The 16,091-nt window shown below is 44.5% G+C and overlaps 1 protein-coding gene and 1 long non-coding RNA gene across 16 annotated transcripts; both read left to right on the plus strand.

Moving 5' to 3' along the window:
• The first annotated feature begins 3,438 nt into the window (after nucleotides 1-3,438).
• Nucleotides 3,439-8,852, plus strand: LOC119364156. 15 transcript variants are annotated; one of them, XR_005174753.1, is made up of 6 exons: nucleotides 3,439-3,790; nucleotides 3,887-4,053; nucleotides 4,957-6,120; nucleotides 6,714-6,812; nucleotides 7,248-7,612; nucleotides 8,348-8,852. XR_005174753.1 is itself a non-coding variant. In XM_037629584.1 (2 exons), exons 1-2 carry the CDS (start codon nucleotides 7,399-7,401, stop codon nucleotides 8,452-8,454), a joined length of 321 nt encoding a protein of 106 aa, XP_037485481.1. In that variant the 5' UTR covers nucleotides 6,714-7,398; the 3' UTR covers nucleotides 8,455-8,852. The 15 variants fall into 15 exon arrangements, 1 of the variants encoding a protein (XP_037485481.1); XR_005174752.1 differs by having other exon boundaries at nucleotides 7,260-7,612; XR_005174747.1 differs by having other exon boundaries at nucleotides 3,451-3,790; nucleotides 4,957-5,176; nucleotides 5,250-5,290; nucleotides 5,899-7,612.
• Nucleotides 8,853-13,365: 4,513 nt separating this feature from the next.
• On the plus strand, nucleotides 13,366-15,033 carry LOC119368301. The gene is made up of 3 exons (XR_005176603.1): nucleotides 13,366-13,522; nucleotides 13,943-14,118; nucleotides 14,676-15,033. It is a non-coding gene; the product is annotated as an uncharacterized LOC119368301 (long non-coding RNA).
• Nucleotides 15,034-16,091: the final 1,058 nt, after the last annotated feature.

A 16,091-nucleotide genomic window follows, 5' to 3' on the forward strand; every position in this document is an offset into this window, starting at 1 on the left:
GATATATACATTTTAACGCATGGAGCAAGATTACATTCTTTTAGGGATAAAGCTAAACTTATTGATCAAAAACACATGAAGTGGAATACAAAGTGGATCGTGGGGTTGGAATCACACATGGCGCCCCTCGTCCAAACAATTCAAGAATTTAGCTAGAATATCTGCATCTTTATTCGTTGCTCGGCCTTGCTCGGCCTTCAAGCGAGAAAATGCAATTAACATTTATCGGTCGTTGCTTGATCTGTCTGATTATACATGCATTGCTGCTGCTTATGCCCTTGTCTATATCACTGATCACCTATTTTTGAGTCGGAGGCAACCACAAAATTATGGAGCAGGAGATCTTCAACTAGTGATAAGGCCCCACGACATGCAATCGCCTCCAAAGTTGCAACGTCAGTGACTTCATAGATGACCACAGCCGAGCTGCCCAGAAACATACCACTGGCGTCCCAGCATACTGCCGTAGCCGAGCCCCCCGTGCCAGCTCTAGGCACGCTAGCATCAACATGGATCTTCGCAAATCTCGACAGTGGTGCTTTTGACCTTTGAGCAGTGTTCCTTGCTGCAACCTGGTTCGTTGCTCCTCTCGTTGGAACTAGTTCTAGCTCCGCTATGAATCTGTTAATAAACTGGTGAGTGGCGAAAGGTGTCTGATAGATTTCCTCATGGATCACCTGTCTCCTTGCCCACCAAATTGCCCACAACGTCACCATCAGCTTCACAAACAAATCGTGTGAGAGCGAGTCAATCATAGAGAACAACCATTGCTTTGCACTAGGCTCTGTTGTTTCGCACAAATGCTCTGCAAGATCACCATCAACAAGTGCCTAAACGCACCTTTCCCTAGTACATTCAAGGAGACAAAGCCTCCAAGAATGCGACACGAGGTGGAGATTTCATTGTCGCCGGTGGAAGCACTCCGTGTCGTTGCAACACACGAGGTGGTGACTTCCCCGCTTTTTTGCGGCGGTGTGTATGGAGCACTCCATGTGTCGCACGTCCATCTATTCCCTTTCCTCCTTCCAACATCTAGCCCACGGGGTGTACCCCTCGCTCTTCCGGTGAAGCTACAAAGTCATCAACGACGTCCAAGCCAAGACCAACCATGCATGCTACCCCAACTTCAACAACATCGACGCCGCTCGAGACCGACGAGGCAAGACGTTGTAGGCGGGCGTGGCCGCTTGAAAGGACTCGTTATCGAGCGTGTGTACCACTTCATGCACGGAATCTGCCGCAGCCCCCCACACACACCACCACCACCACCACCATGCATGGAGAACGCGAAGCGAAGGCCGAAGATGAAAAATTGCGCAACTTAATCGGAGGTGTCTCACAACACTATCTGTGGGAGTAATTAACGGGGGCTTCCGGAGACCTCCGAGAACCAGGAGACCACGATCGCTTGGTCACTTGGTCGTGCCTCACATTTTCTTTTCTTCCTTTTCCATTTGTGTATTTTGTACACTAGCAGGCCTGCAACATTTCGTTCCCCGATGCATGGGAGACATTTATACAACACATCTCCATCTTTTTGTATGGGTGTTTCTCCCTTCGTGTCAAACACGGCCATCCAACTGTATCCCCCAAATGTCCCCTGTTTCAAACACGACATTCAAACAAAATGTATTGAGTTCGATATAATAAGTGCAAAAATAGGCCAGAGGCCGGTGAAGCCAGTGTGAATGCGACGAAGTTTCTCAACATCGACACGGGTTTTGGAGAGGGAGAGGAGCGGACGGAGCAAGAGAGGAGAGTGGGCCGAGAGGTAGGGTTCGGAGAGGGGGCAGATTGGGGTTTTTGTGGGGACGACGTGCGGTCGGTGATGGCCCGGGCTGATATGGCGGACGCGCCGGGGCCGCCCCATATATGCCCCACATTTGGGCTGGATATGTGAGCCGCCGAACAACCCAGGCGTTTGAGGCCGGTTTGAGGCGTTCGAATTGATCGTTTTTTTTTATCGGTTGACCGGTCCGCCTGCCCGGACGTTTAAGATGGGTTTGAGGTGCCTGGTTGTACATGCTCTAAAATGTCTACAAACATCGGGATGGGCGTCAGCCATCCAACTATGTCCCCCATTTTAAACAGGACATTCAAATGAAATGTAACGAGTTTGATAAAACATATCCAAAAATAGGCAGGAAGCCAGTGAAGCCAATGTGAATGCAACGAGGTTTCTCAACGAGGACAAGTTTTTTTTGGCATGGATCAGAGTTGTGAAGTCAGTGGTCCGACCCAATTTGATTATCCGGACATTTGGGGACGTTTTAGTGACCCGTGTTGGAGATGCAGCTGCAGTGGCCTTGATGGGTCCCACATCGACGGCACCGATGGCAAGCTCGCCGGCCCGATCGATCGAGCTTTGGATCGACTCCCGACGCGCGAGCGATGCCACAGCCAGAGCCAGTCCCTGTTTCCGGGAAGCTTCACGTATGGGTGAGGCAGGGGCACCACCCTCGATCACGTCTCCATCGTCTCCATCGTCTCCCGTCTCTGTCGATGCAGTCTTGTCCTTTTACTACTTACGTGATTGCTTTGGTGGTCATGGCTTGATGCATGCTACTCCATTCCAGTGCAAAAATTGATGCTTTGCTTGCGGTGGATGGTGTGCAGCAAAGTGTGAAGCTAGGTAGGCGCGCGCGGGGACTGAGGGCCCGTCCGAAAACACTCTCGCTTCCAACTCCGCGGAGCTGAAGTGGTGGAGCGGAGCGACGCGCAGTTCATTTTTACGGAGCTGCCATTCCATGGCTCCGTATTTCAGCGCTGGGCAAAGCGGAGTAGCTGGAGCGGCCCGTTGTCGAATAGGCACTGAGTAGTAAACTGGTCCGTGGCCTAGCCGTTGGTTGCTGAAACATAATTTAGGCCAACTTCAGCGTATGATTCCGAACGGACGCCCGTTTTAGCCTGCTTTTGTTTGTTTGGAGCAACAATGAGGTTGTTCATGTCTGCTTGTAGCCGTTGTCGTGTTGGTGCCCCAACGCTTAGCTGCATCCCATATCATGTCCGGGATGAATGTGATATAAAAAGAATCACAAAAACTCAAAAAAATTGCTGAAAAAAATAAAATAAATGCAAATATAAAAACATAAAAACATAAGAACATAATTAAACATGAGGGTCCTAGAAAGGCCCCGCTCCACAATTCACATAAACATAATTAATCTCTACCTCTCTATCTCTATCTCTACCTAATCTTTACCTACTAATAAATCAGCTACCGCTTCTGGTCGTACGTCGTGCTTTTTTGCAGAAAAGTCCCTCCGTTTTAGAGAATTCAACCCGCAGTCCTCGACATAAGTCAGCCCCGAACCGGTACATGGAGGAGAAAAGAGAAAAAAAAATAGCCCAGCCCGCACGACCCTTGCTCCCCGATCCCATCTCGACCTCCATCCCGCCGCCACCTCCTGCCCCGCCCCGCCCCGCCCAGCCTCACTGCGCACCGCCCGCCGCCCGCCGCCGACGCGCCGCGCACCGCAGCCGCGCCCGCACCCATTTCCCATCGATGCGCCAAACGGGGGCGATGATGGACGGCGCCGCCAGCTCCTGTCCGACGGAGTCGCCGGGTTCCCGCTCTCGGGGCCAACCCCTCCCCTGTGTCGGCTCGCGCATCGGCTTGGAGGCCCCTCGGGGCTGCCGCCGGTGCGGGAGTCCTGCGCGGCCGTGATGGCTGGGGACCAAGCGGCGGGGCCCGTGGTGCGTTCCTGTTGAGGGCTTGCTGGGGTTGGCCGGGATCTGAGCCGCCGTCGATGGATTTCTCGCAGGTTGGCTACATGTTGCTTCGGATTTGGTACTATCCCCATCTGTCGCTCTCCCTCTCCCTCGGTGTGGACGCACGCACATAAATCCAAAACCTGAACTGAATCAGTCGAGCGCTCGTTGCCAGATCGTTGTACCATCGTCCCGGTCGCCGCCGCGTCAGTTCCACACCGCTACAGCACAGCCTACCACCGCCACTCCATTGGCTTGGATTTGCTTGCGGCATGGGCTGGGAACTGTACGGTGTTGTCTGATGCATGTTCCGCACTGGGAGGTTTGGTCGGCTGACGCTAGGTATGAGCAGCTCTTGAGCCTGATTGCTGGATGTGCGCACGCATGCATGTATACTTCTCACTTGCACTGCTTATACAACACATTGCATGTACACCACGGCCGTGGACAGGCGAACGTGCTCCTACTCCTCACAAGGCACCCACAGTCTATTAGCAAGCCAATCCAAAACTTCAGCATGCATTTTTTTGAAAGGACAACTAAGTATCTTTGTTAGTAACATCTTTGTCAGAAATTAGAAAAAACGGCAGTGCATTAGTTGAGCTAATCACCTAGCTTCATCTCTTGGATTATGCATTGATAGTATGTCACATGTTGTATCATTATAAGCAATTTTTGTTAGGAGGTAAGATTTTAGTGTCGTCGTTCAGTTTTTGTTACATACAAAATGAATATGATTAGTTAATTCTGTTTTCTTTTAAGAGGTATTTCTCTCACGAGCCTTTGTGTTATCCATGTGAATTCCACTAGATTTATCATCCGTGTACCTAAATTGTGCATATTATCAAATTTCTGGAAAAAAAAAAGTTGAGCGCTTATTGTGGCCATCATCTGCATAGCACCACACCTAGAGCTAAAATCAAGCAACCTTCATGGATTTTGTTGACAAGAAAGACAACGAACTTAATTTAACGGCTTGAAGTCAATTGCACATGTCTCATACTGCATTGAACCTTGGCCGAAGCACTCGACCACGACAAGCAGCAGCTCGGGAAGCCTTTGCAATTCATGTATTTACAACATCTACAGTTCATGTATTTACTGTCATGCATTGCACCTTCATGGTTTTTGTTGTACTTCTGCATTTGCAGCATTTACAGCTTAATGCAATCAGGAATTGGTTATAGATTTCATGTGATTTAATTTCTAAATGTTAACTACAGTGACAACTTATGACTTTCATAGGTTTTATTCCCATTGAGAGAGAGCGGGCAATGGATCGTGAGGTGGAATGAAATTATAAGCAAATTGATCTGACCATCTCTTGTTGTCAGGGAATCTGTGTGATCTGTTCTACTTTGACTTGGAGTGTACAACTATGATATTGTACGTGATGATTTTTTTTTTTGATTCTGCTACTAGAGGTCAGTCAGAGGTGGTAATTATTAGTGGCAAAAAAGAGGCGGTAATTATTACACTCTTTATTTGCAAAAAATGTGACTGAAACAATGCTAATTGCATATGTTTTGTACTTGTAGGAAGGCTATGAAAGAAGTGTTCTTCCCTTATTTTTATGAAGGTAAGGTCTTGTTCTTGGATTCCTGCTGCTCTAGATTGCTTGGCAGCTCTAATTTATCACTTCATGACCTTATGCTCCACCATTATCTTTGAACACTTGATACTTATTTACTTTTATTTGTTGGCTTCTTTTTTATAGTCATCTGATTTAAAAATGCTAGCATGTGCCACTTTAGTATCTTTCAGTTTCAGCAAACATATTGGATTATCTTGACATATGTTGGCATTGACAAGATAATATAGATTGTCACTATTAATTTCAATGTTCACGCTCCATCCTATTTAAATTCGTATTTGGATGGAAGTCAACACACTAAGAACTGTATGCTTAATGAATGATGTTCACAGCAATTACTCGAATTTCTTGCATTCACTTGTGCAGACCGATGGTTAATTGTGAACTATGTATATTTTGTAGGTTCTTCTTAGTGAGATCAAACAAAGCACAATCGTATTTTCTCGAATTATACACATGCTATGATTTTCATGCTCTCTGTAGTAATTATGTTGAATTCTCATAATTCCTTTTTCATTATTATGCCAAACAATTTGTATGCTAAAAACATACTTCATAATCCCATCTCCCCGCGTCGTCCCGATTTGTTCCAGCTGGGCACTGCCTCGGCTGCAAAGCGTGTGTTATCCCATGAAGCAGGCCCTCCTTTGCAAGGCTGACGACGATAGCTTCAACTTCGCCGCCTATTCTGGTCGATGATGTCATTGATAATAACCAGGAAGTTTTCACTGCTCAGTTCATCTAGTTGAATCCTTCTATTGTAATTCTATTCCCTACCTTTTCTTACTCGTAGGAAATTCAAGTGTGGTACACATGTGAGTATCTTCTCCTTCCCTCTGTTGTATGCATGTGGTCATTTGTTATCCCGATTAAGAATCAAGATCCACTACATTCTTGAATATTGAAGACTGTTTTAGTTGGTCCAGATTAAACTTGATAAATACAATTTCCTTGTTGGTTCCATCTGAGTTGTATAATTGATTTGGGCAGTTTTCAGTAATCTTAAGCTGTCTTCAGATTTTAGCTTCCTCAATCATTCTGAATTATTTAACCTCAGTATGAGGTACATGTGTTCCAAAGATTAATCCTGAGAAATTTGTAGTTGACCAGTTGGGTCTGTTTGATTTGTTTAGTAGACTGCAACGGCAGTCACAATTGTTCAGATCTATTCTAAAGCTGCATTATTAGCACTGCAATATCTTTGTTACTTCAACCAAATAGTCCAGTCGTGTCTTATTGATTTGGACGGGTTCTTACTAATCTTTAAGCCAACTTCAAATTTTAGCCTGCTCGGTCAATCTGGATTATTTAGTGTCAATTTTGATGCATGTCTTTAATAAAATAAGAAACTGATTTTGGGTGCTAAAATAAACACTAAACACTACTTGTTCATGGCGACTATGTGTAGAAAGACGATCATGGTGGAGATCCCGACGGTCGACGTGAAGCCGGGATGGAATAAGGGCACGAAGATCACCTTCCTAGAAGGAACAATCTGATTTTTTCGGTACAGTTATGTGTTCCAAAAAGTTATTGTGATGTAATTTTTATATTAACACTAATCTATGAAGTTATGTTTCCAGACATTTCACTTTTTGCATCAGCTGAGGCACATTTTATTTTCAAATAATTTCTGAAGTAAAAGTTGTGAATGAACTGCATGATCTTTCATGTGTCTGAATTACACTTGAAATAAAAAATTAGATAGCAAGGTGCGAGGAAATGTGAGAAAAGTTGTCCAAAACCGAAGAACCCTTTTTACTTTTCTTCCCATTACATGTTTGCTATTTACACTATGCTTTATTTTTACTATAATGTCAAAATTATCATGTTTTAAGATGAATGGTAAATCAAATAAGGAAAAAACTATGGTGGCCAGATTTGGTAGCCCTTAGCCCTTATCATGTTTTTATATCCAAAATACTGTTTGATCCTTGTTCAGTCTTATTTGCAGCGTAAACTATGTACAGTAATCATTAGACCATCTTTGAAGATCTGACGAACAAAAGCAGAATGGTTCTTTCTATACTGTTTGACCCCCCCTCCCCCCCCTTGCGTTCTCTCGCAGGGAGTGGCTAGCGCACAACACTGCCATGCTCCTCTGCTGCTCCGTCATCACAGGGTGGGACGGCGACCTCGCCTTCCTGTTCATTGTTCTGTCGGTAGCGACGTTCTTTGTCCAGGATCATCCGGACAGGGAGGTCCTCCAGGCCATGCGTCTAGGCATGTACTGCAACGCCGACCACATGGCTAAGATGGTCGTTGCCGCAACCGAGTTCCGTGCTCTCCGTTCTTCAGTAAATCCAGGTTTGTGGACACTACTTACCAGTTGGGAGAGAAACATAATTGATGTGTATGGAAATGTAGAATTGACACCCATGACCTATCAGTTCAACTAGAAGCAGAGAATGTTTGACATGCAAGGTTCTATCATGCCCGTATCTTTCAGTTCGTCTCTTTATTCTACAGAAACTGCCAATTGTTACTGTAGCTTTCATGCCTAGCAGACAAAATCAAAGGAAGGTGCTTTGTTTCTCAAGTGTTGTAGTGAAAGGATTATCCTAACATAAGAGCTATATTTGCTTCGTAAAAAATATGTACAGTTAGTTCACACAACGCTTAGTATGTTATTGTTAGTTCGATTTGAGTTTCTATACCATGCCAAGAGCTTTAATATTAAAAGGCACATTCTCATTTTATAAGGAGCACTCCAAGTGTCAGTATTAAAAACAGATCATGCTATTTTCTGAAACGAGAAATGAGAAATCAATCCGTATAGTTCTCCAATTTCATGGTACTAAATTTAGATACACTAGAGGTATTGTTATGTTAGCTTCAATTAGGTGACAGGAGCATGCCAAACTAGATGATCTATAAGCTTTATCATATCTTACAATTATCCACATCATTGCAGAAAAACTAACCTTTTTCCCCGTGCCTAAAGTTATCTGGGAAGATTTCTCCAACTTCTTTCAGTGTACTCTTGGCACTAACTCCTGAGAAGTACTCTGAAAACAACAATACATTTTTTTTCTTCACCAGATGCGGAAACTAAAAGGCGAGTACCATGGGATCATGAAGTATATAAAGCAAAGGAGGAGGAGTGCCATCTCCTCTCCAGCAAGATATTTTTTTTTGCTGGGGAATGAACGAATTGAATGCAAGATTGCATTGTTACAAGGACAGAGAGTGGACCACCACCTTCAGTTTCTCAGATTCCCTGTTTGCATTCGCCATTCTCAACAAGCACCAGGATGTGGCTTTGGTTCTGCACAAACAATATCTTCAGTGGTTTCTAGATCAAGCCCTATGTTCTTTATCTGAACAATAGACATTGTAATTCTTCCATCCATTACCTCTGAAAGTCAAGAATCGAAAGAAAAGTCATTGGCATATCTCTGTCACCAAGGAAGGTTCGTTAGACAGAAAAATGACCTCTGGTTATGTATGAGATGATGCAATGCACATATCTCTGAATGAAGCACAACAGGAATTTACATCCTGTAATGCTAACTGTTGATCATTCTTCTCAGAAGTATCAAGTCATCATCTCATTTGCCCCCTATTCATCTGTCATGTCTGCATGAAAAAATATTGCAATTCTAATCCTATGTTTAAGGGTAGCTAAATTTCTACGGACCTACCATATTATCTTTTTGGAATAACAGATCAACTTTCAACATGTACTTCTGTTGTAACATCTCATGTATTTTGTGATATTACCTGAAAGAGGCGTGGACTGGAGAAATTCATGATAAGTACTGATGTAGAGCTTGGCTGTTTGAGCCAAGAAACTTAACTATAAAACTGGGATTAAACTTATTATTTCTACAATCCCAGTGCTATTTGCCACTTCCAATGTTTGTGCCAAGCCCAAATAGTGCAAAGAAAAATTGCAAATAAAATATATTTTTCAAAAAACAAAACATTATGAAAATTATACTTTTCAGAGAAATGTTCTTACCCCTCAAAAAACAAAACATTCTTACCCGTAAAAAACGTTCTTTAAAAAACATATGTTCAAAAATATTCCTTTTCAGAGAAATGTTCCAATTTCGTAAAAACGTTAACTATTCTTGCAAAAGTGTTCCAATTTTTTATGTAAGTGTTATCTTTCATTAAAAATTAGAAAAAAAATTCACATTCAACCTTATCATCGATATTTACTAAAATTGGATATAAAAAGTGATGCACAATGACACATGAAGTAGGTTGTGCCCCTTTTTTCGCCCGGTGCAACGCACGTGCATTTGTACTAGTTATTAATAATAAAGCAAATAAGGTTTCTGTCGTCCGTCAAAGAAAATACCCTTAAAGTTGCTATAAATTACCCGCTATGCCACTTATAAGTCAATAAAACGACTCGTTTTTCTCCAAAGTCATCGTCGCGCACAGTATTTGATAGAAATAATATCCCACCTAAGTCACAGACGCTATTGTAGCACAGTGGTTGAATCCTATCTGCTGCAGCGTGCAGACCTGGGTTCGATCCCTAGGGTTGTCCTATTTTCCTCCACATTTTCTCACGCACGTCCTCCCTCCGTCCTATTTTCTTCCACATTTTCTCATGCACGTCCTCCCTCCCACATACGAGTTCATGGCCGGTGGGGCGTGACGCCCCTATTTTTTTTTCATTTTTATTTTTCTTTTTCCTTCATTAAATTAATTTAAGATTTTCAAATTACAAAAGGTTGCAAGTTTTGAGAAAAAAATTCGAGAAATCATAGAATGTTTATGAATTAAAAAATGTGCGAGAAATAATAAATTTTCTGCAGTTTTAATTCTTTTGGTGATTTACAAAACTGTTCGCAAATTATAAAAAAATCACAATTTTTCAAAATTTGTTCCCCAATTATAAAAAAAGTTCATTGATACAAAAAAGGTTTGCTAACTCAAAAACTGTTCATGAATTCAAAAACTATGCATGCATTTTAAAAAATGTTCGTCTGAACAAAACAAATGTTCATGCATTGAAAACAAATGTTTGTCTTGGGATTTACATGACAAGTGTGCCATGAAATTTGTTTTTAAAGTTTTAAACATTCTCTTGCGCGGCACAATGACAAGTGTGCCATGCAGTGGCAAGCTCATTGCCTTGGGATTTACCACGTCAAATGCATTGCGATCACATGGACATCGCGTACATCATCAACGAGGGTGGAAAGAAAGATAAGTGGAAACTTGGTGAGCTACTGTGTGAAAATAGAGGACGCTCATAATTTGGGGTATTGAGTCATATTTATTTGGCTCGCGTGTAACTTTTTTGTCTCCCGTTGCAACGCACGGGCATGTTTGCTAGTAATAATAAAGCACGGATTGACTTCGTGGGTTCACCGCCACAATACGCTTCTTCCCGTGAATTTACGCTTTTAATTTTTTTTACCTATATTATTTTCTATATCCGATGTGGTACTAATTTGCTGATCATCAATAGATTTAAGGGTGACGCGTCTGGCCCTGCTGGGCCAAATTCGACCGCGTCCTATTCGTAAAAGTGTGGATTTTTTGTCTATCCTCGAACTCACGGAAGCCTCGGCAGCCCACAAAAGACTCCCGGCTCAAACCGTGTCCCTCTCCCACGTGCCAACATGCCGCCCAATCGTCGTCCTCCGATTGCTGCCTCCGCGTGCGCTCCACGCGATGTCGCCTCCTTCATGCCCCCCTCCGGCCCACGCATCCCGCTCCTCACTCCGGCGAGTACTCCTCAGCCCCCGTTCCCCCGCTCACCTCGCCATGTAGGTTTCGGATATCGAGGCGACCGTGGTGTCCCGTGCCGCCAAGTCCGAGTTGATCTTTGACCGGGAGGCGGAGACCTCCGCGCTCCGGGATAAGGTTGCCGCCCTCGAGGCCACGCTCAGCGGCTCTTCCTTGCCGAGCTGCCGGAAGCTTTGACGGATGCTGCAGTTGCTGCCACTGCCTGGTCACGTATCCAACACCGCTGCCGTGGCATATCCTGAGATTCCCGACGAATAGGACTTGGTGAAAGTCCTAGCCTCAGGTCGGTGGTACTTGGCGCAAGGTCGAGGGCCCGTGTCCGTGGAGCAGCAAGGGGGCTTCGACCTTCGATGGACTTGAAGATTTTGCTAGAAGGCACAGCACGCGGGCAGTCGAGGTTGTGGTGATGGCCGAAGCAGCAGCAAGGTGGAGGGAAGCAGCAGGCAGAGGTGGCAGGGGACTCATGGCAGAGGCTGGTCGCAGTGGAGGCCTCTGGCAGGAAGACTCAAGGCGAGCTCGGGCGTGGCAATAGAAAAAGGACCAGCGTCCATGGTGAACACAGGAGCAGGGAGGAAGGAGGAGGCTCGTCGGATTGGAGCGAGCCAGGGGGCTCAAGGAGACCGGGGTCGATGGCAAGGTGTAGGCTACGGCGAGGGGCTCGACAGCTGCAGCCATGGTCCAGGCTCGGGAGCAAGGGCAGCGACGACGCGTCTGGGCATGGCGCAGGCGAGGAGAGAAGGATGGAGAGGAGCCTTCAGGGTTCATCTGAATCATCTCGGCAGCAAAGCTCACATGGCGACGGCGGTGCACCTGGTGTTTGCATGTTGCTCATCCCATGGCCTCCCTCCACGCATATGCTCTCGTGGCCACATGAGCCCCTGGGCGGCGTACATACACGGCGTGCGTGCATGGAGTATGCACCAAGTACAAGTTTGATGGAGTAGCAGCTCCTTGGCTAATCTTTGTCCAAAGTTTCAAAGCAATGATCGGTACGGCAGGTAAAATTTGAAGCACAATGCTAAAGTTTCAAATTTCAGTGATTGGCATGGTAAGCGGACAGGCTTTAAGAGTGCAAGTGGGCTGGAAAAACACAAAACAGTGTGCTAAATATAGTGCCGTGGAGCAGATGAATATTTTACATCCCATGGTTTGCCTCCTAGCTACTCCCTCCGTTCCAAAATAGATGACCCAACTTTGTACTAAAGTTAGTACAAAGTTGAATCATCTATTTTGGAACGGAGGGAGTACATCATGTGCGATGCGTGCTGCTTGCTATGGAGGCTCCCTGACATCTGCCACGTGTGGTAATTTTAAAGCAGTTGATATTTTTCTACTTCATTCTTCCTACACTATTTTTTCCCATATAATCCTCTATTTTTGGTCATGATATAGTAGCATAAAATGAAGCTATTTCGATGTGCTCGGGTTAACATCTTGGTTGGTCATAACATAGACATGCATATTTAATAATTTAATTTATCTAATTTAATTGATGACCTGAAAAATAACTGCAATTTGACAATATATTTGGAGTGGTATATGATGTCCAATTTGATGTGTTAATGTTTTAATAGGATATTGCAAACAGACAATTCTTGCTAATCAACAAAGAGAGTGCATCTTGGTAGTGGTATGTCTGCACAACAATTTTGCATTACAATAAAGATATGGAAAGGTAGAAGCATGCGAATTGGAAGCTACAACTCAACAATGCATTATGGAAGATTAACTCTCAAATACCACACAAACCCTTAAATCTATATCTTATACCCGCTGCAGTGTCGGGCCAAGGGCAAGTCCCTCGGGACGCATGTGCCCTAGGTCGCCTAGCACCATCAGCGATGGTGGCGAAGAAGTGGCGACATGGATGGGTCACTGGGGCATGTGAGGATTATTTCCCCCGTTGCAACGCACGGGCCATTTTGCTAGTATATATAATCTATCCCTAATAATAAAGCACGGATTGACTTCGTGGGTTCACCGTCACAATACGCTTCTTCCCGTGATTTTACGCTTTCAGTTTAAATTTAAAACATATTCGAGGTGGTACTAAATTTTGTCTCTCCAATTGACTCAATTGACCGCTACGTTCTTGGTCGCTTAACTGGGCCGTGATCCAGTTGGCCTTGCCCCGTCTCTCACCGTCGAATAAACGGTTCTCGCTAATTTAACCCGCAGTTATTTTTCTTCGTCAACCCTCTGTGCATGTTTGGCTTTAGATCGAGCGGCGGCGCTCCCGAAGTCCCGATCCAATCGGGACATGTAGGACGACGGCGGCAGGGCTCCGGAAAGTGGGGAACGACGGGGAGGCGGGGAGGCGGCGAACGTCGCGGCGAGGCGGATCAGATCAGGATCCAGCGCGGCGGCCGGCGCTCCATGGCCGTGGCGCCTCGGTCTCGTGGGAAGAAGAGACGTGGGAGAGAGAGGAGGTGAGATGGGGAGAAGAGAAGGCAGAGTAAGGACGGCGCGGATTCCGGCGGTGGCTCCGGTCGGCGGATCCAGGTATGTGTCCCGATTCCTCTCCTCCTCGTAAAAAACGTATGTCGCATCGTCGCTAACTGCTAGAGATGCCCTTCATAAGTTCATCCTGTGGCCAACAACAACCCCCAGATCGCGTGAGAGTTCAGTGGCATGGGCATGCTCTCCCCTGATTGATTTTGTATCAAAGATTTTGTTGTGGCGTGTGGGCAGCACCCATGAGTGTTGGAAGTACATGTTCTATATACATAACAACTTCTCTGGTGACTTACTCATCTAATGGTCAGATACAATTTTAGCAACAGTGAATAGCCGCCTGATAGTTTTGTTATCTGCTTCTGAATGTTCATAATGTGTAAAATGAATCAATTTTACTATGATTTTACTTGAGAAGTTGAATCTGCAAAGTCTTGAGAACATTGACTATATACTCCAACACCGCAGGCCAACTCTTGATGGATTTCCAATGTGCTGCTGGCCTCCGAATTTTTTTTGTCGTGTAGCCGCTCCCCATCTCAGCGTGTGCTATCCACGGAAGCCGGCTCCTCCACTCAGGCCCTCTTCTGCAACGCCGACGAGGACGCTACTTCGTCTGAACCAATCTTCACGACCACGTGCAGGTATACACATGTGCTCCCCTGCCACCCCTGCACTGATTTAAGGCGAAATCCAATTGGGAGTTATTGATAGGCACCAATGTATTCTTGGTTCAGTTCCCCTGTCTTGAATTACGTTGATCCTTTTGGTAAGATCAAACTGAACATGCTGAACATCACTTGCCCAAACAAGTTGAACACCTTGCTACATTATTGCCCAATTTTGTAAAATTGATCATAGCACTCCTGCTATCATGTCATGTTTGCTAATACTTATTGAGCCATAAAACAGTGTTTTCTGTTTATAAGCTAGCCCTTCTTATTATGTTTCAAAAGATCGATAGTACCCATTACATTACTACAGTACAGTGTAATATGAGAAACTGAGTTTTGGTTGCCAAGCAAATGTTTGTGCTAATTCCCACAAGAAATTTGTGTTTGAAGAATTATTACTTTATCAGGGAAATATCTTTTATATGGCTTCATGAAATCAGGAAATTGATTAAGCGGCATAGGAAATTGATTTAGCACTACCTCATTAAACATGAAGACTTATTCTTGATTTCGTGTTGATGTTCCAGATGGAATTTTTTTCATATGACATCAGGGATGTAGGATGATTGGGTGAACAAGCTTCCTGTGAAACATCCAGATCCCGGTGGCGGTGCCTCCGTTCAGCATCCCACGCGGCGACGTCCTCCGGTATAATGGCAAACACCGGTAGGGGAGAGAGCAGAGCGGGAGGGGTATTGGGTCCATACCATTGTGGGCATTGCCAGTGCCATGATTGTGGTTAATACCCACAGGAGATTCTATTCCTGTGAGCGGATTAAACAGAGTTGAGTAAACATCATCCATAGGAGATACATGTGCTAATTAAGTTTAGAGGAGAAAGTGGTTCTTTATTCTTGTAATTTTGGTGCAGATGTCATACAGGGGGCAGAGAACAATAGTCTTTTGGGAATGCCTGTTAACTTTTTGGAGCTGCCAGGTAAATTTTGGTATGAATTTATGTTAGTTCTACCTTTCCATGATGTTTAATTGTTCGGTTCTTAAGGGTTTGTAAGAGGAGATGGATTTTGACTACTCTATTTCGGATGCCACGGATCTGCAGATGAAAAATAAAAGAGTGTGCATGGTGTTTTTTTTCTTACAGAATACTTTTATATGCCATGTTCTATTTTGCTTCAGGTTTAGGACTATTTGGTCTGCTACAAAATCCATGTTTTCAACTGCAAAATTTTAGTTTTATTATTATTACCATATTTACTATTTTTTGGTAGTAATATATAACACGGCGCTGGTGAAAAGCCTACTGGAAAGATTAATTAGTCAATAATGTTGTCTTAAGAACAGTAGTATTTGGCTTGAAGTATAGGCACTGTCAATTTTTTTTATGTTCACCACTATTGCCATCTGCTCCTATTTGTTGGTTTTTCCTATGGCAGTTTGGAGCAAGTGATTGGCCTATAAACTAATTAATATTCAGGCTTTCTGAGAATTTTTTTACTACGAGATAAGTAGATTATCATTTAACCCACAGCGAAGATAAAGTAGATTATTGTGACGCCCCCGATTTAATCGTACACTAATCATGCACGCAAATGTGTACGATCAAGATCAGGGACTCACGGGAAGATATCACAACACAACTCTACAAATAAAATAAGTCATACAAGCATCATAATACAAGCCAGGGGCCTCGAGGGCTCGAATACAAGTGCTCGATCATAGACGAGTCAGCGGAAGCAACAATATCTGAGTACAGACATAAGTTAAACAAGTTGCCATAAGATGGCTAGCACAAACTGGGATACCGATCGAAAGAGGCGCAGGCCTCCTGCCTGGGATCCTCCTAACTACTCCTGGTCGTCGTCGTCAGCCTGCACGTAGCAGCAGGCACCTCCAATGTAGTATCGACGGTGGCGTCTGGCTCCAGGGCTCCAACATCTGGTTGCGACAACCAGAAGAAAGGAAAGGGAAAAAGGGGGGAAGAA

This window comes from Triticum dicoccoides, chromosome 1A, assembly GCF_002162155.2.
Source record: "Triticum dicoccoides isolate Atlit2015 ecotype Zavitan chromosome 1A, WEW_v2.0, whole genome shotgun sequence".
Classification (NCBI taxonomy): domain Eukaryota; kingdom Viridiplantae; phylum Streptophyta; class Magnoliopsida; order Poales; family Poaceae; genus Triticum; species Triticum dicoccoides.